Raw genomic sequence first — 21,735 nt, 5'->3', positions numbered from 1 at the left:
CCAGGTGGATATTGCAATCTTGGGCGTATCACCAGCATAAGAAATTGCTATTTACACATACAAGAAGCTTCCCTGTTAAAGTACTACGAGCAGCAGACCTGCTGCTATAAGCCTAGAGACCCTTGGTAAGCCAAAGGCAAATTTCTAAATGCTTAAACTCCATCATATCCCATGCCCCATAATCGATTTTACCTCCTCACAAAGCACTGTATATAGTTACTACTGCTTTCCACCCCTGGTACTCTTCTGACAGTTACAGGAAGAGGATGACAGCGATCTACATTTGCAGTTCCAGGCTGTCAGCTTGATCAACCCTCACTTCTCACAGACCATCCATCCCCTTTGGCACCACACTTTTAGATGAAGACTCTACTGAAAACATGCTGGCTGAACAACCCCCATCATATTTCTTCCATACTGCAGGACCTAGGAGTGCTTCCCAAACTCCCCATGCATCTACGAATAACCTACCTTGGGGATCTTCTGCAAGGTGCTGTGATCAAGTACAGGAATCAACCCACCGAGCTCATTCAAGGTAAAAGCTGACCACGTTTCAGGCGGCCTGCATACAAAAGTTAGCAGGAATCAGCTTTCAAGGAAGAACAATAAAAAAATCCAAACCCTCAAACCCCACCTTAAAAGCTGCCAGGATTACGTCCCTTGTAACATCTGAAGTTAAGAAAACACAGGATTTAAATGCTAAAACTTGTTGATCGCTTCCTGTTACGCAACACTTCATTCCACCAGAGCAGGAGCAATTATTAGGGTCATGAAAAAGGGCAGCTGGATGGGAAAATGGCATTTAACAAATACATTATATTCTTAAGCATGAAACCCAAAGAATATCTGTTGCTTACTATTACCCAATTCAGTGGTAAGATCTCAGGGCATTTGACACAGGAGGGAATATATTTTGCCTCCCTGGACAATGTCTTTGTTAGCTATAGCCAGGGATTTATCAAGCATCTGTCAGTTTGACAGGCAGAAACAGAATGTGTCAGTGGCTGACAAACAGCTAGAGCCCACCTGTGTTCATCAGGACAGTCTCAGAGAAGTTTGATTAATGAAAAATAGAGCAGAGGAAAGGCTGTTATAACTAGAGCAGGTGAGACAAAAAATGACACAGTATTTTTTCAGTGGAATTCCAGCCAAATGTTTCAGCTGAAAGAAGTTCAAATAAAACAACGTAAAAAGCCCAGCATGAAATTAAAAAGCAACGAATTATCCAAGGTTTTGATCAAGCTGGTTGGCTGAAGTGCACTCAGGTCTTACCAGGACAATGGTTTTGTTTAAGGGAACTGTTTTGCAGGTGCCCAGAAGAAAAATTCATACCCAAATGTAGTGTTACCACTGCCGATGACACTCCTAATAGCCTCTTCTTGATCAGGCAGGAAAGATTCACATTGGCTTAATTGCTTCAGCAAATTCCCACCAGAACTTCTAATGTATTCTCCACCCAGGTCACAGACCAGATGTCCCAGAATCTCTGCATTTTCCTCACTTACTTGTGGGCCAGGAATTTTCTGAAGTAATACAAGACAGAGGCATTAAATAGAAGCAGATGCCACTGTAGAAGAGCTTTCTTGAACCCCGAGTTCTCCCCAGCCTCGCGCAGAGCCGTCCCCTCACCACATACCAAACATAGGAAAGCCTCCCTGAGCAGCTGCTTCCGCCGAGACGACTCTCTTTGCAGAACATCAAGATTTGCTTTCCCAATATTAGTAAAGTACTGCCTACAGCTCCCTGTCGCTGCGTAGTCTGAAGGACTAGAAAGACAAATACTCCATGAGTTCCAGTGAACGACATCAAACAGTTGGTCAGGTTCAAAGCTGTTCAACATATACTGTGTCCAATACAGCCTCTTCCACACCTGCGGACTGAACTTTATGCAGTTGTTCTTCCCAGAGTTCCTAGTCCACATCTTTTAAAAATTCATTTTCACCTTAAGGAATCTATTGTGAGACTCAGCTTAAAATTGTTCAAGGTTTGGGTACAGAACCACAGTGGGTAGCTACTGGAAAAAAGAAATCCACTCCACTGCCTGTTTTCTTTGATGTTGTAAGGGAAAAAGCACGTTCAGAGCCCAGAAAGTACTAAAACCACATACTGGTTTCATATCCAAACAGATATATTTAAAAAGAGCTTCATTCTGTTTATATTAATATGATGGCGGAATCTGAAAGGACCTTAAAACCCTTTTGAAAGCTTTCTGCAATCTGATTTTTATTTTTTTATCCCCTGTAAGGAGGCCTGAACAAATTTGAAATATACATCAAACATGAACCAGTCCTTACCAGCTGGGTTATAAAGTAATACCCCTTTTTCCCCGCTAAGTACTAAGGCAATATGAAAACCATAGCAGTTACCTTAAAAACAGCAACAGGTCTTCAGGATAGCTATCTAAATCCTTGGGAATCCCATGCAACGTTACCAACTTCACTAAGCAGCTCAGCTGAAAGGACACCACAGTTCACATCGAAGAAAGAAAACAGCATGAAAACGTAAGAAAAAATAAAACAAATATAAAGATTTTACTCTGCTCCTCCAAAGTAAGGAAAAAAAAAGATTACAGAAATCAGATGTTTTGGTTCCTGAGAAACCTAGCCAACGGGGTTTTCACTTCTCCTCTCTTCAGGGAAATTCAGAACTGGGGTGGAGACCCAGGACCGGTTACATTTGTTCTAGTCCCTCAAGCTGAAAGTGTATTTGTTCTTGCTGAACAAGCCTCATTGCTATCTTCATGACAACATCAAATACAGCATTTTGAAATACGGGAACCGACCTGGTCTTCTCCCAGTTTGACATTTTTCTTCTTCATGACTTTGGCCAACTCCTGAAATCTTTCTGCTTCCGTCACATTGGCAGCTGCACACGTGAAGCCTTGGAGGACTGACTGGGAAAGCCTGAACATTTACAGAAAGCAAATCAGAGGGGCAAGGACTTCAGGAGAAAATTCAGTGCTGATCTCCCACATATATAATATCAAATACAGCAAGCATAAACCTCCCCCGTTCTCAAAGCTTAACTCCATCCCTTCAAAATTGCTAGCCTTGACCTATGTGGGAGACCAAGAAGCCATCACCGGTCAAATAAACACCACCTAGAGACTCGTACTGGAAGTAGAAACGCAGGGACCTTCCCCCCCACCCCCAAGTACTAGTGCTGCGTCCTGATTTACAAGCTCAGTCTCCTCCTGCCTACTGTGTTTGCAGCACACAGCACACATTGAAAGCAGAATGGAGTTGTGCAGATCCTCATCACGGAGCATAGGTTGTGCAGCCTGGGAGAGCGCAGGGAGAAGTCCGTACAACTTTAATTGCTTTCTATATGGAAAAGCTTCTGTTGTGAAATCAGCAGGACACTGATGTCAACTCCATTGCATATATCATGGTTTTCATAATTTTTCATCTCGGGTACAAGAGCTGACAGAAGACATATCAGCCCCGCTAAATTTAATCCCTGGAATAGCACTGTGGCAGACTGACACGTTCTCCAATTAGAAACGCCTTCCGCAGAGGCAGTCAGAAGCAAGGTTCCAGGTGCAGCCTGAGCCAGCGCCATCATTTTAGAAAGCAAGTGTGGCTTACAGGTATATTTTGCAGCTGACACCCTGGTAAATCTTGATGCTACGTGCCTGTGTTTGGGTTTGCACGATATTTCCCATCTGTTGCTATGGGTTGGACATGATGGGTCTGCCATATTTACTGAAAGAAACATGGAAATTGCAATCAAAGCAAACACAAACATGGAAAATGGAAGAAGAAAAACGCTACCTGCTGAAGTCAGGCTCCATCTTTATCACGTAACTGAAAAACATGGCAGCCTGTGAAGCAAAGCCAAAGCGTCAATTGTTTTACCACGCTCTTCTGCAACATTCACCTGTATTTTCAGGCAGATTCGCAGAGCAGACTCATAGCTCTGTAGAGTCCAAGGCTGACACTAAGAAGGACACAAGCCACTAGCATATTACCTGTTCTCGGGTCCACGTTTTACTGTTGAGATCCTGAATACTGGGCTTCTCTTCCCCAAAAACAAGCAATGATTTTGGAATGTAACTGGCCAGACCATCAGGGATATATTTAACCAGGTCAACTGAGCGGTCTACACTGGAGGAGATCTTTTTAAAAAACAAATATATATAATTCAAATACTACAGCTGAAATAAACAACTGCTGGAGAAGAAATGACCAACTGGAAAGAACCCAGGCAAACTCCCCTGCTGATCATAGAATCATTAAGGTTGGAAAAGACCTCTAGGATCATCAAGTCCAACCCCCAACCCAACACCCCCAGGCCTCCTAAACCATGGCCCCAAGTGCCATGTCTGCACAGTTTTTTACCCCCCGCAGGGACGGTGACTCCCCCACCTCTCTGGGCAGCCTGTGCCAGGGCCTGACCACTCTGGCAGGGAAGACATTTTTCCTAATACCCAACCTAAACCTGCCCTGATGCAGCTTGAGGCCATTTCCTCTTGTTCTCTTACTAGTAACTTGAGAAAAGAGACCAACCCACACCTTGTTACAACTTGGTCATCTGTGCACTTCTCAGAGACCTAACACTATGAAATATTTCCTGTTTGACATCCATCAGACTAGGAGAGCTGCTTGGAGCTAACACCTGGGGTCCTGATGAATGGGAATGATTCAGTCTCTCACCAGTGTCCTACCTCCTGGCTTTATGCCCTAAAAACATTTAACCACCCAGAAGGGAGGGACACGTTCTCCCTCTGCCAACCCAAACAATGTCTCAACTTGCTGAAGACACACTGCAGAACAATCCTGTGGCAAATGAGACGTTATTTCCGCAGTGCTTCACACAGAGCCCTGCAGCCCCATTGCCCCAGGGCATGCTACGGGCAGGGCCTCTGGTGCCAAACACAGGTCAGAGTGTTTCCTACCAGAGGGAGGATGAATAGCAACAAACTTGAATGCTACACATGCAACTTGAAGGCTGAAGTCATGGCAAGAAAGAAGAGGCACAGAGGTGTCCAAATCCTACACAAACACATGGAGGGAGCATGAAACAGTGCACTGCTGAAGGATCTGTCCACCCTAAAAGGGACTTTCTAAGCTGCCTTCACTTCTCACATGTTCTCACTCCAAACCATGACAGTATCCTTTCTCTGAGAGCATCTTTTCAAGTCAGTGGGGAATAGTTTCTAGGACCACCCCGTAAAACAACTGTCTCTTCTGCCCTTGTCCCCAAGAGGCTTGGCAGGACACACTGGCTGGCACCCAAGGACATCTGCACTGTGACAGGGATTTGAGATGCTTGTCCTGCTGCACACTCTGTTTAGCAAGACAAATACCCCCAGGGGACTGCTGTCTGGGTGTGTGTCAATGCCTGGCCCCAGGTAACCAGTGTTCTTAGCTGTGAGTCACTGGAGCTTTGCTAATTTACGATGCCTGAAGAGAAAAATGACTTCACCTTTTCCACAAATGCCATTTTCAGAGCAGAGGGCAGGGTCACCATTTGCTGATCAAACTCGGGCAACTTAATGGCTTCCAAAATCACTTGTGGAGGCAGACTTTGAATTGTGCTGCTGTTGAGGCCCGCCACCAAGCTCCCTAGCTTTGCCAGGCTCTGTCCATCCGAGATCTGAAAGGTAATGCATACAGGTGGCACATGAAGGGCCAAACATCATTTGCTGGCAGCTAGCTACCCCGGGCGTGAGGTGCATTTCTGGACCTTATCCTTTGTACCTGATAGCCAGAGCTGAGCAGTTTGTTGATAATAGCACTGGACTGCTCAGCGTTCCAGCCACGAACTTTACCCAGGGCAGGAATAGATGCTTCAAGGTCTTCATCACTGATGCCATTTTCAATGTCGGATATGGACAGCCCAACTGCAGCCTGGCCCAATGCACGCAGGATTGCAGGAGAGAAATGCTCGAACTTTCTCACCAAAGCAGATGCAACCTGAAGAGGTCCCAGAAAAGAAAGTCAGAGGAGCAACGACGTGAGCCTATTCGAACCTACAGCCTTTGTATGTCTTAAATCACTGGACTTTCTGCCTCAAGCTTGTGTGATGAAGCCTGTTGATAGACGGCCTCCACCCACTGAGAATTTTCAGATTATGAAACACCAGCCAGACAACACATTTAAAAAGCAAGCTGACCTACAGAAGTGTACACAAGAGGAGGCATGAGAACTGAAACCTCAACCGTCCCAAGTCTTGTCTGGGTGAATGAAGAACTGAGCTGCAGGGCTGGACAGGAGATTACCTGCAGTTCCTCTGTTGTCAGGGAGGAGGGAGCTCTCTCTCTAGTTATTCCTCTGTACGTCAGGTTCAATGGGCAGTTCTTACTGATCCTCTGGGCCAAGCTCAAAGCATCATCTCTGCTCAGGTTGCTCACTGCTGAGGGGCTCAGGTAGCAAACAAATTTGTCTGGGAGACTGCAGGTGGGAGACAGGAGAGGTTACCAGTAGGATAGACAGTGGCTCTGTCAGATCTTTCCTCTTTTTCCAAAGGATGCTCTTTTCTAGTGCACGTTTCCCCCAGTTCATTTTAGCTCTGGCAATGCTAACGCTCCTGTTTACAGAGAGCGCTGCTGTGTCATGCAAAGCTGCAAAAACGTGCAAGATGTGCTGTTGGTCGGCACCGCATGACAGTCATTTCCCAAGATTTGGAACTTGTGGCCTGGCCCTCCCCGAGATCAAGTGCAATGCAGTTATTTGAGGAACAGAGAAATGCTTTTCATGGAAGCAGCTATCAGAACCAACTCGACAAACTTTTGGTAAGTCATGATACCATGCTAAACCGTAAGTCAGGTAGGAATTCAGGTCAGGACGTGTACCTTGATAAGGGAAAATCAGGTCCAGAGGTCAGCAGCGAGGTATAGTACACAGCTGTCTCCCGGAGCAAGGTGAGGTTGCTGATCATCTGCAGGTTGGCTGGATCCCTGGCAAATGTTTGAAGCTGAGGGTGTTAACATGGGGGGAAAAAAGCAAATTTAGATGGATATTTAATTCCTGACAGTCACTTGGGAGTGTTTGAACAAACCTCACTAAGCAAAAAGGGGTTTTTTCACTTCATGTTAGAGATGTCAGGAATTTTTTTTTTTTCTTTTTAAGTAATACACTGGTACCTTGTTTTATTTATCTTTGCAGTCCAAGGGCATGGTAGGCCTCTCCCTCTGACTGCTGTAAGGCACAGAGGTGGGAGAGCTGCTAAAGGACAAGGACGTGGCCCTGCCCTTACAGCACCGCTCACACATGCAAACCCGGTACAGGCATTCAGTGAACCAGGCCCAGACTTGAGATAAAGTTTGGGTTCGCTCCTCCTATTGACTCCAGTTTGCTTTCTGCAGCATTGCCTACGTGAACCCAACTTCTGTGCAAGTGCCTCTTATCACAAGAAATCATGATGGGGGGGAAAATAAGAACTGAAGTGACTGTTCACTATAAACAAACAAGAGAAACGGTCCTGCTAGCAGCACCTCCACAAATTTTCCTCAGGGCAAGACAACGACCTCCCAGGCACACAGTATTTTGCACAGTGCAGGTGTGCACATTGCTCATCACCAAGATGAGCCTGCACTTACTGTTGGTTCATCTCCAAAAAGCTGTAGGTCTTCAACAGTTGCATGCTCTGTAAAGGATCCAAGATAATTTTCAAACCAAGCAGTGGAATTCAGACCTGGAACGGCTGCACTGTAGCATTTCTGGTTTGATCCTGCAAAACAGGCAGACACCAGCAAGCTACAGGCTTGCACTGTATCAGGAAATCAGCAGAGACTGGACGTTTCTGAATGCGGGAACAGGCTTCAGTCTAGCAGAGAGCTGGGTCAAGCAGAGAGCTCCCCAAGTGCCTCTGATCGCACTTTAGACTCAAATCTGCACATTTGTGCATTCAGATTACAAATGCACGTGGGACAGGACATATGCCACAGTTCCTTCGCAGCCTTCCAAATAGTTCATCACCAGTCTCTTTCTTCCTCCCTCCAAAGCAAGCTACTGCCTGGAGGCAGCGGAGTGCCTTACCTGGGTCCCTTTTTGAGCTAACTCCTGAACTGAATTCTTTAGCTCTCAGACCCAAACCCTGCACCTTTCTTTCACAACAAAAGCAGTAAAAGCTATTGGCACAGGATGAAAGTAAGCATAGGACTGACTATGCTGACTCGTAAAAACCCTGGATTAATACAGCCTTCAGGCAGGGAAACGACTCTTGATGCCACTTGTCACTGTCATATTCCCAGCCTACTTCCATTGAAGAGACAATACAAATTCACAAAGAAAAAATCTGTGAAGCCTTAGCCCTGTAGCACACATCAGTGGCCGAAAGCATTCTGTTTCTTAAAGAAAACCAAGTCATTTACCATCCTGGATGAGACGGTGTTTGATCCCAGTGTAAAGATTCCTCTGTTCTTCCACTGGAAGGTCAGAATACATGCCATTCAGGGCGGCGACTCTGAAGTGGGTAAGAAAGGCAAACATCTCAAACACGGATGAAGCCAGACCTGGCAGGGTTGGATTCTTACAGAAACGGCTATTACTTGAGGACTGATATTATCAATCACATCCGTTTTCAAAGCTACCAACGTCACAACAGCCCCCATGATCAACTGGGGGCTGTGCCACCGATCCTGCAATGCTGCTTTGGAAACAGAGTGCTCGCAGGGTCATCACACGCGCGCTGACTGATGCAGAGGGCCAGTTACAGCGTCAGCAGGTGTGGTAGGGACCCTTGGAGAGAGCTTCTCAGAGAAGCCTCCATCAGTTCAGTGCTTACAGGGTCTAGCCCCTTGCTTTGGGAGGCTGGAGTAAGGGCCCCTTTTCTATCTCAGCAACACGGGACTGAAATAATGTCTGTGTTCAGCACTTACATCTTCTGAAACATCTCACACAACACGGTTTTGGCATGGAGGCAAGCAAAGACCTTGGGCTCGACCAGGAATGGCTGAAGCCCCTCATGGATCCAGTGAGACAAAACGGGTGGGCTGTCAATATCTGGTACTTGCAACATCTTCTCCCACAGGCCGTTAATGAAGATCACGTTCCACTCGGGAGAAAGAGGCACATGAGAAAACTGCGGCCAAGAGATGAGAAGAAACATGAATTGACGTGAATATGGACTTAACATAATTCTATGTGAAGATGAACATTATGAACAGAATCACCCCTAGCAATAACCCCTTCTCTGCTAATGCTAATTAACGCTTCCCACTGGCATCTATGTTCCAGGTGAACAAACAGTTGGATATCGATACCCACCCGCCGGCTGAACACAGTCAGAGCGGCTATAAGCTTCTTGGCATCGTATTTGGAAAAGAACAGAACAGAGTATTCCCGATCCATAGCGCTGGCAGGTTTAGTGGTAAGGCAAGAATATAGGGATATGAGGAAATCATCCTGAAGGTCCTGGAGCCAGGCACTCTGAAAGAGAAAAGGGAAATCCATCTAGAGATAACAAAAGGTGTGCTGTATTTAGAGACGCTGCAGCACGTAATCTCCTTCAGGTCTGCTTCACTAGCTCACCTACACGTGAGCAGTCAGCACTGTAAGGTGATGAAACCTGTTGACAGATGAGTCAGAAGAAAGTCCAACGTAAACTGACTTGAAGCAAGTCCAAACATACTCAGTTCCAAATGCTGGATCCTTTTGTTACCTAATCTGTGCTCTGCCCAAGCAAAGACACTTTAAAACTCTTCACTCAAAATGGTTTCCCACCAAAAAAAAATTGTTACCATTTAATCAAAGTGGAAACTTCCATAAGAAGATTCTTCATTCCAGAAACATTTTTCAATGGAAAAACAATCAGACAAAAAACCCCACCAACAAATACCTGAGGAAACTACATCTTCATGTTAGAAACATGTATGGGAAAATACGAATCTTTGTCAATCCAATTGCAATTAGTGGCAGCACAGCAGCTTAAGAGATAATGACAAAGCCAGGAAGAGAAGTAAACCTGAAAGATTCCAGATGATGTTTTCTACGCTGCAACCACTTTTTATTGTGCTCAGAAGTGGTTTACCCCGATGGATCAGGGTTCCTCTCATGCAGAGATTTATTTCAACACTACGACGCCAGTTTCTAATAGCTAATTTGTTTTGGCGATCTCCTTTATGCCCCTTTCTCATTTGAGAGGCTTGGAAAAGACAGCATCCCCCACTTCCACAGACAGCCCCAGAAAGGCCTCTGCGGTGGTGCAGCCACTCCTGGGCCCCACGACGCAGAGCACATGTCACCTGGGAGGGTGACATTGCCACAGCTTGCGTGGGAAACCTCAACAACCCCGACCCCAGGCCTGCACGAGGCTTTGGCCGTTCTATGCACAGCCAATAATGGGGCTCCTTTTAAGACAGAAATGGCACTATTACCAAGGAAAACAAGACCCTAGCTCATGAAAAGAAGGGGACTGTCATTACCTGTGCACAGGCGTATTGACCAAAAGTGAGGCTGCAGGGGGAAGCTTGGCCACGGGCTATCTCAAGAATCATCTCCTGGCTGACACTGGTGGGGAAAAAGCAAAGACATCACCTCTGTGCCAGCTGCCCCAGACCTGCAGCAGCTCGGGGCAGAACTGGCTGGGAGCCGGCTCTCCGTCAGCAAAACATCTGCAAACACAGGCACGGAACGCAGCTGCCCGAGCCCCGACAGTCAGTGAAAGGCATGTGAATGCCCCTCACCACATGTTTTTATTCACTGAAGTTTTGTTCACCTGCAGCAGGGACAGCTATTAGCTACTCTTCTGCAAAGGGTCCAGCGCACCCGTTGCTCCCCGCAGGAGCAATGCCAGGCAGCCCTAACAACGAGGCACAGCCCACAACACACACCGAGGAACAAAACAAACACCACAGATGGTGAGAATTATTTGCTGGCGCCATGCAGGAGCAGGGAGCGGGTGCTTGTAAACTGTTGACCTTTAGGTAGAAATCAAGTTCAACAAAGGCTTGAAGCAGGCCTGTTTGAGACCGAGGCCCCTACCACTAGCCAAGCTAAGCTCAGCACCAATGCCAAGGCTCTCAGAGCAGTAAATCCCCATCGTGTCAGGCTGGCTGACACACCAGGGACTTGCCCTGCCTTTCTTTGTCCTGCACAGACACAGAGCCCCAGAAAGGCACTTTCCCTTCACTGTTTCAATGAGCATAACTAAAGCCCTCCCTGCCCACGGGCAAGCCTGGGACTTTGCAGGGAGGAAGATGCTACACCCGATTTCAGAGGCTTCCTGCTGCCCGAAGCGACATCCCCAACAAACCAGTGTCACTCCCAAGATAATTTGCTGGTGGCTCACGTACCTTTTCACTGAAGCACACACGGCAGATTCTGATTCCCCCAAAAAGAGAGAGAGACAAAGATAAAGGAACTGCGATAGGGATATGTATACAGAACCATGTCTGCATCTTCCTTACGGAGGTTACTTGGTAAGAAACTCACCATTGACAGGGGAGCTGGAGCACTGTGCCGGGAGAAAGAGAGAGAAGAGGTGATCTTATCATGCAGTTACAACGGTAGCACATTATTTGTGATCATCGAACACAGACAAGCATGTTAGCTGCAATCATTTGTGCTTGGATCTGGCCTGAAAATGCACAAGTGCCTAGATCCAGAGCTTGCATCTTGCCACACTAGGCAGCAACCACCTGCAAAATTCACATCAGCACTGGCTGTGTACTTCAAACAGCTGCAGAGGTCAGGGTTATGCGAGTCCTCCCGCAGCTCAGGCACGGGGGCCACCAAGATGGACTGCTCTCCTGACGATTTGAGTGTGGTTGATGGGTGCCACCTTCATCGACCTGTCCGGTGATGTGCTTGCACCGAAGCCCTGCAAAGACCTGGAGAAGCCATCCCCACTCCACTTGCTGCTTGGGAGACAGGAAGGGAGGGCACTTACCACCCACCTCCGTGCTCAGCACACTGGATCTGCTTGTAGCAATTGATTCGCATCAACGTGCCACTGTTAGAAGGGCCCCGCACTGACCACCAACCCACACACGCTTTGTGAGTCAAGACATGGATGACCCATTTTAAACAGGTGAGTTTGCCTTACCAGATATGCCTCAGTGGAAGCCGCAGCAGCTACTTGCCAACCTGGAAGAAAATATGCCATGATTTTAGCAGCAAATCCAGGACAAAGCTCGTTCCCACAGTCCAGCTCCTGTCTGGCTTAACAGACCCTGAACATCACTCATCTCACAGCATTATTTTATTTCTCATTCTTGACAGTATTTCACAGAACCATTTCTGTCAGACCTCTCTGCTGTTTTCTCTTTGACTTTGTGACAGCTGACTGGGTGAGCAAACACGAAGCTCTATCCACTCCGGGTCAGTCTGGCAGAGGACAGAAATGCGGTGTCTTGGATGACATGAGGGATTGGAGGGATTGCATGCATCTCTGTCCCCAAAGAGGGAAAAAAGCAAGGGAGGGGGCAGAAACGACACTCTGGGGACAATCCTTCTCTCCAGGACTTGCCCAGTATCCCTCGTGCACTATGGCCAGGCTCACCACACTTATACTTCCACAATGCATTTAGCTCTGCAGCTTTTACTTGTTTCTTGCAGCGTCCCCATCAACATGTCAATTGTAGCCAAGCCCGTATTGTATTGCATACGTTTTTCCTGCAAAGTCCTCAACTTGATTAAAATCGCCCTGAGCTGTTGAACTGCACACAACGCAGGTAACCCCAGGGCATGACAGCCCCCACGCCAGTCCCACCCGAGAGTTTGACAGGGATTTACTGAAAGAAGTCAACCTGTCACTGCTGCCTCTCGGCAGGTCTGTGCAAGCCCTCCACTTGTCTATTCCTTGTTTCCCAACTTTTACATTGTTCCTAATGGCAACTTACATCTCCCCTGCCAACGCCATGAAGCTGGAAAGGTGGCGAAATGCAAGTTTAGGAAGCCAATAACAACATACACAGACTCAAATGTGCCTGGCATTAGTATTATTTACTTCAGACTAGGAGCCTACCAAGCTCAGCATTCTCTGTGTACAGCAAAAATGGGAAGGTAGATACTTCCCCACTAGCTTCTGACAGGACAGAACAAGTGAATGCAACAAGCACTACATGACACGGGAGGCAGGGAGAGGGAGAAGGTAATGGTTAGAGGCTTCTGAGGTTACACTGGCAGGCTGACTGTCACCATTTGCTAGCACTGAACCACTGCACAGTTCTTTCTGTCAGTGTGTTTCTCTACCAGCACACTCAGGACTCGGCTGGGCAGCACTGCCACCTTCACCCATCTCCTGGGGCAGCTGTGCCCAATCTCAGCCCACAGAGAGGGGCCAGAGCCCTGCAGAGCTGCCTGCCGCAGCCGCCCCTCGCCATGCTCGCCCACCACCACGCCACACAGCGTGTCCAGTTTGCACTATTCTCCTCCCACCCCTTTAGCCACATCCTCTGACCCATCTTGGTGCGTGGCAGACCACAGCGAGCCCGGCTGCCCTGCAGCTAGCCCAGGGCTGGCTGAGTAGTGCCCAGCGAACCCAGAGGTGTGGCAGAGCTCAGGTTCAGCACAATCACTCCATGGCTCTAAAGCATCAGTGCCTCCCAGCCCTCATACCCCCATGGGGGAAGCATCGCCAGGATTGGTGTCATCTACAAATATTTGGTCAGAAATGACTCATGGGGGGAACGTGGAGGAGCCGAGCCCCAAAACCAAAAACACAGAAGCAAACTCCTTGGTTCCTTGACACCATGTGGCTAAGGGACTGGGCTAAGCCAGCCCAGGGCAGCGTCAGTCAAAGCCACGGTGATATTTGGGCACAGAAATCGAGAGGATGGGAGACTCTCATCACTGAACTGTGATGGGGAAGAACGGGAGGAGGAGGAAGGCAGCGGCTTGCTTTGGTGTGGATGTGTTCACCAGCCCAATGACCTGCATTAGGAAGGGGATGATAAAATAGCTTGGAGGGATGGATGAGAGGAGTCCCTAATTGGTATAACAGCTTTTTTGATTACCAACTGCTACACCTTTGTAATCATTTAATTAATAGAGAACTGTCAGTAAGTAACAGGCAAAGGAAACATACACACAGCTGTGCAAATGCAGCGCTTTCCTCTAGACCGAACACACATTAACTTTACTCCTAGAGAAAGCCCTTGAAGAGTCACCAAAACCATAACCAAGTGTTCAGTGCCAGAGGCTGGCCTTGAGGCCACATCTCCCTGCTTGCAGACAAAGCCGAGCTGTTTGCACCGTGATAATCGCTTCCTGCTCGCCTCAGGACTGGACGTTGGAAACATACAGCCAAGCCCTCTGGCCTCACTCTTGGGAAGCTCTTATGCACGTTTAAGCTTTAAGCATGCAAATAGTCCCATTGACTCACAAGAGCAGTGTTTTTTCCCCACGCAGGGCGAGGGAGGAAGACGAAGGGTGGCTTCTCACTCTGCAAGATCAGAGGGGACCCCAACGTACCAATCCTCATCGTACGACAAGAAATCCTTAATCTCACAACAGCGCAACAAAGGCTATGGACTCAGCTCGTGTCATGAACTACCTACAGTAATGTGCACATCACTCTGGGAGCAAGACTCTTCCAAAACATCGCCGCCACTCCCCTGCTTTGGCAGCGCACAGGCATGCCAGGCTGCAGTGAAGCCTTCCACAACAGAAGGGACTGTCTCCTTCACCCACATAAGCTGAGCCGTTCACAGTTCACCGGCTCTCCACAGTCCCTCCTCCTCCATGAGGGCACTTGTGTGCCACAAAGTCGCTTGGTCTCAGAAGCACTGCTTCTTTACAGCAAGGCCATTCCTGTCGATAGTGTGGCAGCAAAACACTTAGCTCTGCTGCCCTTCCCTTTCAGAAACCTGTTTAGGGACTCCCAGAAACTTGTGTTTTCCTTCCCCTCTCTCCAATCCCTCCCCAGAAGGGCAGCGCATGCAAGCTGTTGGATGAAAACTCTCTACAAGCTCAGGACATTTCTGATTCTCTGCCTTTCCTCCATCACCAGTTATCTAGGGCATTTACAGAAGAAGATGGAAGATGGATGGGGGCAAGCATGGCCCAGAGAAACAGAATGATTCCCCACAGCTGCACACTGAGCCAGTGGCCAACATGAGAATGCACCACCAAAATTACTGACCTGCCCGGCTTAAAAGGAACTGCATTAAGAGTCATTAACTTTTACAAGCCAGCTGCGTACTTCTGCTGGACAGAGACATCCCTCCTCATACGGCAAGTTAATAGAAAATTGGAAACGATCACATTTTTATCAGGGTGTCCATAATACGTGGGTCAGTTTTGAAGAGTGACAACTGCTTAATTAAAGAAATAAAAAGAGAAAAAAGTTATCTGTTTGTTTTCCTTCCTGTAGTACTGATAACTAAGCCTACCGCAGAGAAAACGACAGTCCCTTTATGTAGCTGTTCCCCAGCTGGTGGCTCATTAGCTTGTTTGTAACGTTACAGGTTCATGGTCTATTGTCATTAACAAGCACTGCAAAAACCAGCTCAAGGTGGGTGAGGTGGAAGAATAAAGCCCTGACACTTTCTGAAAGAAGCAAAGGTCCTGCTCTGGAATCCCTTTTTACCAAAAACACAGAAGGTGGGAAAGTAGGGGAATAGAGAGGTAATCAGATTCAGCTAAGATTACTTAAGTGCTTTCCCAGAGACACCTGGATGCTCCAACAGAAGGAGCAACGAGCAATCAGCAGACAGCTCTGCAATGGCAGGAGGAGAGTGAATTCTGATTTTGTCTTTCCACTCTGTTTATTACAAGAATTAACATATTTTGGTTCACAGACACAACAATAAACAAGCATAACTAAAGGCTGAAGTTCAGAGCAGCCACCAACATACCGTTCAACAGTCTTTCAGCACAATTTACCCAGGATAATCAAAGGATTATCTCAGCGACAGCTGAGGGTAAAGAAAATCCTGCCAGGACATGCATCACCCTCACAGTAATACTCACCGACCAAAAGGAGGAAGCCCAGCCCTGGGAGTAAAGGCGACATGTCTGCAAAGGTCTTCAGAGTGCCCATACATGCAAAGAATCACCTTATTTCAGCCAAGAAAAATCAAACATGAATAACGCTTAATTGCAAAACCAAACTCAGGAGTAGGAAAGTTAAAAGGCGACTGTATCGCAAGTAAACGGACACCAACACCCTTCACAAAACCCTTCTGAAGACCCAGACCCAAAGCACATGGGAAACTATTGAGGGCCCGCTATGCCTGGGAAAGCACGGAGTTGCGTGCAGAGAATTCAGGGTTAAGCTGGATTCACTGCTATCGGCGCCCTGAAGTCAGCAGGTTCCCCTTTGGCAGAGGAGGGTAAGGGCTTGCACAACGCGGCTAACCGTGGCGCTTACCTGCAAGCCGCTAGCTGCCGGGCACTTAGTGCGCAGCGCTACCATCCGCAGAGGGCTGCTTTTCACTGAGCAAGTCAGGGTGTGTCTCTGGCTTCTCAAAACGGCATCTGAAATTACAGGATGGATTCGGAGCACTGGACACACCTATAAGTTCCTGAGAATACAAACGTTTCGCAGTACAAATAAATGCATGCTATTTGTTAATGCTTGGCATTTCTAGGATATAGCAGGAAACACTGAGCCTGCAGCGAGGCCACATGGAGCGAGCAGGATGAGAGCAGCGAATAGGTGCCTTCCCTCCCTGCCCTGCCCAGGAGATTTACAGGAGGCAGCAAAAATAAAGCTGTGCTCCCAGGACAGAGCTACTCTAGGACCACCTTCCTCTAGTTACCAAAGAAATATTTGTCATCAGGAAATCTGGCTTCAGTGGAGCCTGAAATGTCTGGCCCTTTTGGAATTACTGCTTACCCCAGTCGTCTCCACCTGGGAAGCCCCAAAGACAAATACCTGGCATCTCCCCTGCTGGCCAGACAGGCCGTTTTCAGATCACAGGTACGTCGAACTGGCAACTCTGCTCCAGACTCAGCAAGGGCAACCAGCTGAAACACGGAGCTCTCCACTCAGGACAGAAGAATCAAGATAGCTGAAATAAAAATGTAGCCCTGCAATAGGATAAAAGGCTGGGACTCGTGCAGGCAAATCCCACAGCACAACCATCTGTCCTATTGCCTTGATGAACCTCTGCTTGCTGAGGTGCTCAGGGGTGCTTGGGGCACGCTGGCCTCATGCCACGGTGCCCAACATCTGCACCCAAGCGCCACGTGGGCTCTTGCATCAGCACTCACTGCAGCAGCTCGGTAGCACTCACAAGCACCACTGCAACAAGACCACTGAGCAGGCATGTTATTATCCAATGGCTCCAGAACTGTAATCCCAGAGATCCTTGTCTCCCTATCACCAGAACTGGCCTTTCCCACAACAAACCTTCATTTATTTCCTTGCTGCAAAGTTGCTACGACACAACTTTACGGGCTTTCCAATTCCTGCAGGCTACTCTATTTTAAAAACTAAATAACATTCTTATTAAGGAGATCACATTTGGATTTAGGGGGTCTTTATGCAGCAACTGCATGCTGCAGGAGCTGAGGAATGGGTTTGCCCTGTTCCTTCCTTGGCTGAATCACACATGGTGTCGTTCCCCATGACCTCCCCAGACCTGTGCATCAGCAGAGAGATCTGATTTTGACTGAACTTGTGCTCTCCCCGAGTTAACGGTTAGCCTAGAAGCACTTCAGCAAGGAAAGCTTGGCAAGCTTAATCTGCAAGAATAAAAAAGGCACCTGCTGTAGATTCTAACAAGGGATGGATATTAAATTATCTTCTGCCCATTTCAGACTTTTCCCCTTGCATCTGAGCCCCCAAGTCACTAAGAAATAGCCTATCTCAATTTGTCTGGATGTAGGGAAGTTATTTTGCATCCTCAGATTTTAAAATCCTTCTTTGGTCACTTTATTGATGCTTTTCAAGAGGAGTTTCTTCCATAAGGCAGTTACGTGCCAGGCTTAGGCTTGCCCCATCATGCCCACCTGTAACTCATGTGTTTGTGGCAACAGCGAGAAATGCCAGTGTTGACTCACAACATCACCAGGTACCCAAACCCCATCTCTCTCCACACTCCTGGTTTTCTTACCTTGCTTAACATGCTTATCAGCTATTTTGGGACTAGTGCAACACTGATTCATAAATGTGGTTTGTCAGAAGTGCAGAGGATGCCCAACGTGAAAGGGACTCTCATCAACACCCACTTGAAGCCACCCAAATCTATATAAACTTGAAATGAATAATTTTGTAAGTAGTCAGATTCACCGGCTCCTAGTTCAAAGCGAGAAGCCTCTTCTCCAGGAAATCCAAATGAGGTGTCCTTGAGTAGGATGGGAGATCCCTCAATCAAGTTTCAAATACCAAAGCCTTCGCTGCCTTGGGCCTTTGGGGAATTCAACGCTGCAAGCAGGCTGTCCACGACGGAGGGTCAGCCAGGCACGTGCTGCTGGGGAGCCCTGGACATGCTGCTGGACGAACTGTGGGTGCACATAAGAGTCAACCAAGAAAGCAACAAAGAGCGTGTGGCTCAGCAGGCCTTGACCACCTGCAGTCAGGCCTGTGGCGCTTCCCCAGGGCATGGAGAGGTGAAACGCAAGAACAGGAGATCTGAAAAGCAGAAAAAACAACACTGAGCCTTGGCCATAGATGAGAAAACCAGGGGAGGGGGCAAGCAGAGCATTGGCATTTTCTGCTCAGGTCAGCCAGGGGGTCACGCCTAAAGGCTGTGCAGAGCACCCCCTTCATAGGGAGGGAGACCAGAGCTCACAAAGCCAAGGAAGAGCTTTCACCTGTAAATAAACCGATACTTGTCTTAGTTCTGCTCACAGCGTGAGCGAGCAGAAGGCTCGGTACCTGCCGTTTGAGTTCATCCTTTAGCAGCTCTGAGCCGTGAGCACAGAGCCACGAGTGCTAGGTGTGGTACGAACAAAACGGTCTTTGATTCAACAAGCGCACAGTGGAGGAGGTGAAGACAGAGGAGCTCAAAGATGGGATGACAGGCAATGATTTCAACACAGTAAGAGGTGAACCACTATCACATTTTTTGCATGCTTCATACCAAAGCAAAATTCTGATTATTACCTAGATTAAGGCCAGAGCTGATCTGTGACATTGCATCTGTCTGAGTAAGCCTAAGTGAGAGCTACAGCTCCTTGAAATAGCCCTCCAGCTGGAGGGTTTCTAGTATTTGGATGTGATGCCACATCCAACTTCACCACCCTGTAGCACTGAAAGCTGGGAGCAGCAGTCTGGGCTGTGGCAGGTTTTCCTGCGCTTTGCAGACCCCAGCCTGGCTGGGCGCAGGGACAAGCCGTGTTACCGCAGGAGGCTCAGCACTGCTTAGCACGTCAGGGTAAGATCACCCTGATGGGTGGCCAGAGAGGAGAGTGTCAGAGTCTCACAAAAAGTGACATGACTCTGGAAAAGCAGGTTTTACACCCATAATTCAGCAATAACATTCATGCTAAACAGCAGGGAGGTGGTCTAGGAGCTTTATTCCTATTATCTGAATATTCTTAGCAGCATGCAGTGACCCAGGTAGCAACTGTGACTAAGCAAGAATGAGATATTTGCAGCCCACACCTGGGCAGATGAGTCTTTCAGGGGACAGAGCCTAGCACACCCTCAGCTACCACCTCCCCAGAAGCAAAGCTCTCCCCGTCATTAGTCTCATGTGCACCATGTTCCCTTCCTAAGCACTGCTGTCCCCACCCTTTACGAATTTTTCTGATTTCGCAGCATCACGCTTCTCAGCTGCAGACTAATGGGAACACAGAGCATGTAACATGACTGCTGGTAAAACTTGCTCTCGGTGGTAGACAACCAGAAATCTTCTCTTATCCAAGAAGTACAGAGCTGGGAGGGGTCTCAGGCTGCCCTTTGCACCGTGGTGCAGCTGTATATACCTCGGCTGACAGAGGTGCAGCCAGCCTGCTCTTGCGTAGGCCTGTGAGGGGGATTTTAGGGCTCACCTGTAAGAACGATTATGTCTAGCTCAACACAGTTACACAGGAGACATCTCTCCGCCTCCCTTCCCTCTCGCATTCCTCCCTCTCCGCAAGCTTCCTTTTCCCTAAACTGCAAAAATCGAATGCCTTCATGTCACCTCCCCCTCTTCTCCAATGCACGAATTTCCCAGCGATAGCAAGCGGGGAGTGAAGCCCAGTTCTGCACCACAATCTCAAACACACACACACCCCGAGAGGCCGGGGCAGGAGGGGAGGCAAAGAAATCTGCAGTGGGTGGGCAAGAGTGGGACAGGTCTGAGGCGTACTTTGTACCACAGGAAAATGAGTCAGTGTCTCAATAGCCCTCTTCTCACCCAACCTGACCGTGCCTGCGTAGCATCAAGTGTGCTTTAAATGTTCTTCAGTAACACTGAATTGTGCGATTGGTTGCCGAGGTGTTCCTGCCATCTTAAGCCAGGTGTGGCAACAGACAATAAATCCTTCCCAATCACTCCTCCGCCATGCACACCACACGCCCTGCTTAGCCCAAAGTCATGGCACTTCCCTGTGATTTTCACCCCGAACAAAAAGGGCTTTGTTTCCTCAGAAAAGCCAGGTCTCCCATTCGCTCAGAGCACCCTTACAAGATGGGGCTTGGGCTTTTACTATTGTAAGTCAGACCACAGCCAAACCCCTCTGTGACTCTGCAAGGGCCGTGGTGACTCACTGGGTCCAGAGAGCCCCACCAGTGCACTCCTTTTCATTCACCCTAAACTCAGTGCATGACCAAGAACTGGAAGGAGAGGTTTAAGAACAGGAACACCAGAGCACAAAATAGGAAAGCTTGCTGAAGAGAAACCAAAAGGAGCAATTAAAAGGCTAAAATGGTGCAGGTGCTGCAGAAATTATATAAAGACATACCGAAGGCTGAAAGCAAACATGTAGCACCTAGCAAAGAAAACCAAACTGCTGTAAGTGAACAGAAAGGCAAAGGAAGCTACTGGAAGTTAGAAGGTATCTTTCAAAAACTTGACGTTATTTTTCTGTTTCTTATAGAATCACAGACTCATCAGTTGCCTCATGAAGAAATCTGTCAGGGCCCTGCTGGGACAACATGATCCGGTTATAAAAAGAGGATCTGGAGACATACAGCTCTAAAAGGGAAACTAAATTCATTTCTCACATGTAGATACTGACAGAAGGGATCACAGAACAAAAATCACACCAAAACGCCCAGACAGGTAGACTACCTGGAAGGTCCTGGAGGAGCACGACAGGACACAGCTGCGGTGTCCAACCCTTTGGACCACAGCTCAGAAGGTGACAGACACAACAGCAGCTTTTAGGAGGACCTCCAAAGGAGACTGGACAGAGAACCAGGAGGAGAGGGCCATGAAGGTCAAGTCTCTGCCTAAAACAAACCTCTTCTCTTTGGTGGGGCAAGGAACAGATGGGCTTGCTGCTAGAGTGAGCTGCATGAGCCCCCTGCAATGGGTTGCGTCTAGAGGTGACAGAAGAGGATAAGACAGAAGTGATGCAAAATTTGTGGTCTAAGGTATAAACAGCTCCAAGCCCACAAAAAGCTGTTATGACAGTCAACACTTACAATTAGCTCTTCTTTTATCCTCTCTGTACACATCTCGGGCTTACTGGGACTTGGCACACAAAGGAAGACTCCCCAGTAACTGAAGCAAGGCTATGTGAAACCTCCTTATCTCCCCAAAAACACAAACAAGGAAACATTGCTAAAAATTGCTCACATGTAAGAACCGAGATTTCAGCGGCAACGAACCAAGCAGCATTGCTCCATGGCTCGCCGCTTCCTGTACGTAGCACTCCTGCCCTCGCTCCTGCTGCTATGGACCAAAGCCACTGCCACCTACCTAAAGAATCACAGAAAAGAAAGTCAGGAGGGCTCTCCAGGCAT

At 47.9% G+C, this 21,735-nt stretch overlaps 1 protein-coding gene across 2 annotated transcripts in view; it reads right to left on the bottom strand.

Annotated features, from left to right (window-relative positions):
* MSLN (mesothelin) overlaps positions 1-21,735 on the bottom strand; it is a 79,106-nt gene that overhangs the window by 5,371 nt on the left and 52,000 nt on the right. For both annotated transcript variants that reach the window (XM_064461402.1, XM_064461401.1), the window contains 22 exons: positions 16,768-18,468; positions 16,261-16,367; positions 15,861-15,946; positions 11,992-12,032; positions 11,379-11,400; positions 11,240-11,267; positions 10,370-10,454; positions 9,213-9,374; positions 8,825-9,027; positions 8,318-8,409; positions 7,544-7,674; positions 6,797-6,918; positions 6,224-6,395; positions 5,703-5,918; positions 5,428-5,598; positions 3,971-4,117; positions 3,774-3,823; positions 2,783-2,903; positions 2,367-2,452; positions 1,637-1,766; positions 1,333-1,523; positions 472-562 (listed from right to left, as the gene is read on the bottom strand). In XM_064461402.1, coding sequence (XP_064317472.1) covers positions 472-562; positions 1,333-1,523; positions 1,637-1,766; positions 2,367-2,452; positions 2,783-2,903; positions 3,774-3,823; positions 3,971-4,117; positions 5,428-5,598; positions 5,703-5,918; positions 6,224-6,395; positions 6,797-6,918; positions 7,544-7,674; positions 8,318-8,409; positions 8,825-9,027; positions 9,213-9,374; positions 10,370-10,454; positions 11,240-11,267; positions 11,379-11,400; positions 11,992-12,032; positions 15,861-15,930 — 2,331 coding nt within the window. In that variant the 5' untranslated portion in view covers positions 15,931-15,946; positions 16,261-16,367; positions 16,768-18,468. The remainder of the gene's footprint in view (positions 1-471; positions 563-1,332; positions 1,524-1,636; positions 1,767-2,366; positions 2,453-2,782; positions 2,904-3,773; positions 3,824-3,970; positions 4,118-5,427; positions 5,599-5,702; positions 5,919-6,223; positions 6,396-6,796; positions 6,919-7,543; positions 7,675-8,317; positions 8,410-8,824; positions 9,028-9,212; positions 9,375-10,369; positions 10,455-11,239; positions 11,268-11,378; positions 11,401-11,991; positions 12,033-15,860; positions 15,947-16,260; positions 16,368-16,767; positions 18,469-21,735) is intronic.

Source organism: Phalacrocorax carbo, chromosome 10 (assembly GCF_963921805.1).
Source record: "Phalacrocorax carbo chromosome 10, bPhaCar2.1, whole genome shotgun sequence".
NCBI classification, from domain to species: Eukaryota; Metazoa; Chordata; class Aves; order Suliformes; family Phalacrocoracidae; genus Phalacrocorax; species Phalacrocorax carbo.
This window is presented reverse-complemented; position numbering and strand designations above follow the sequence as displayed.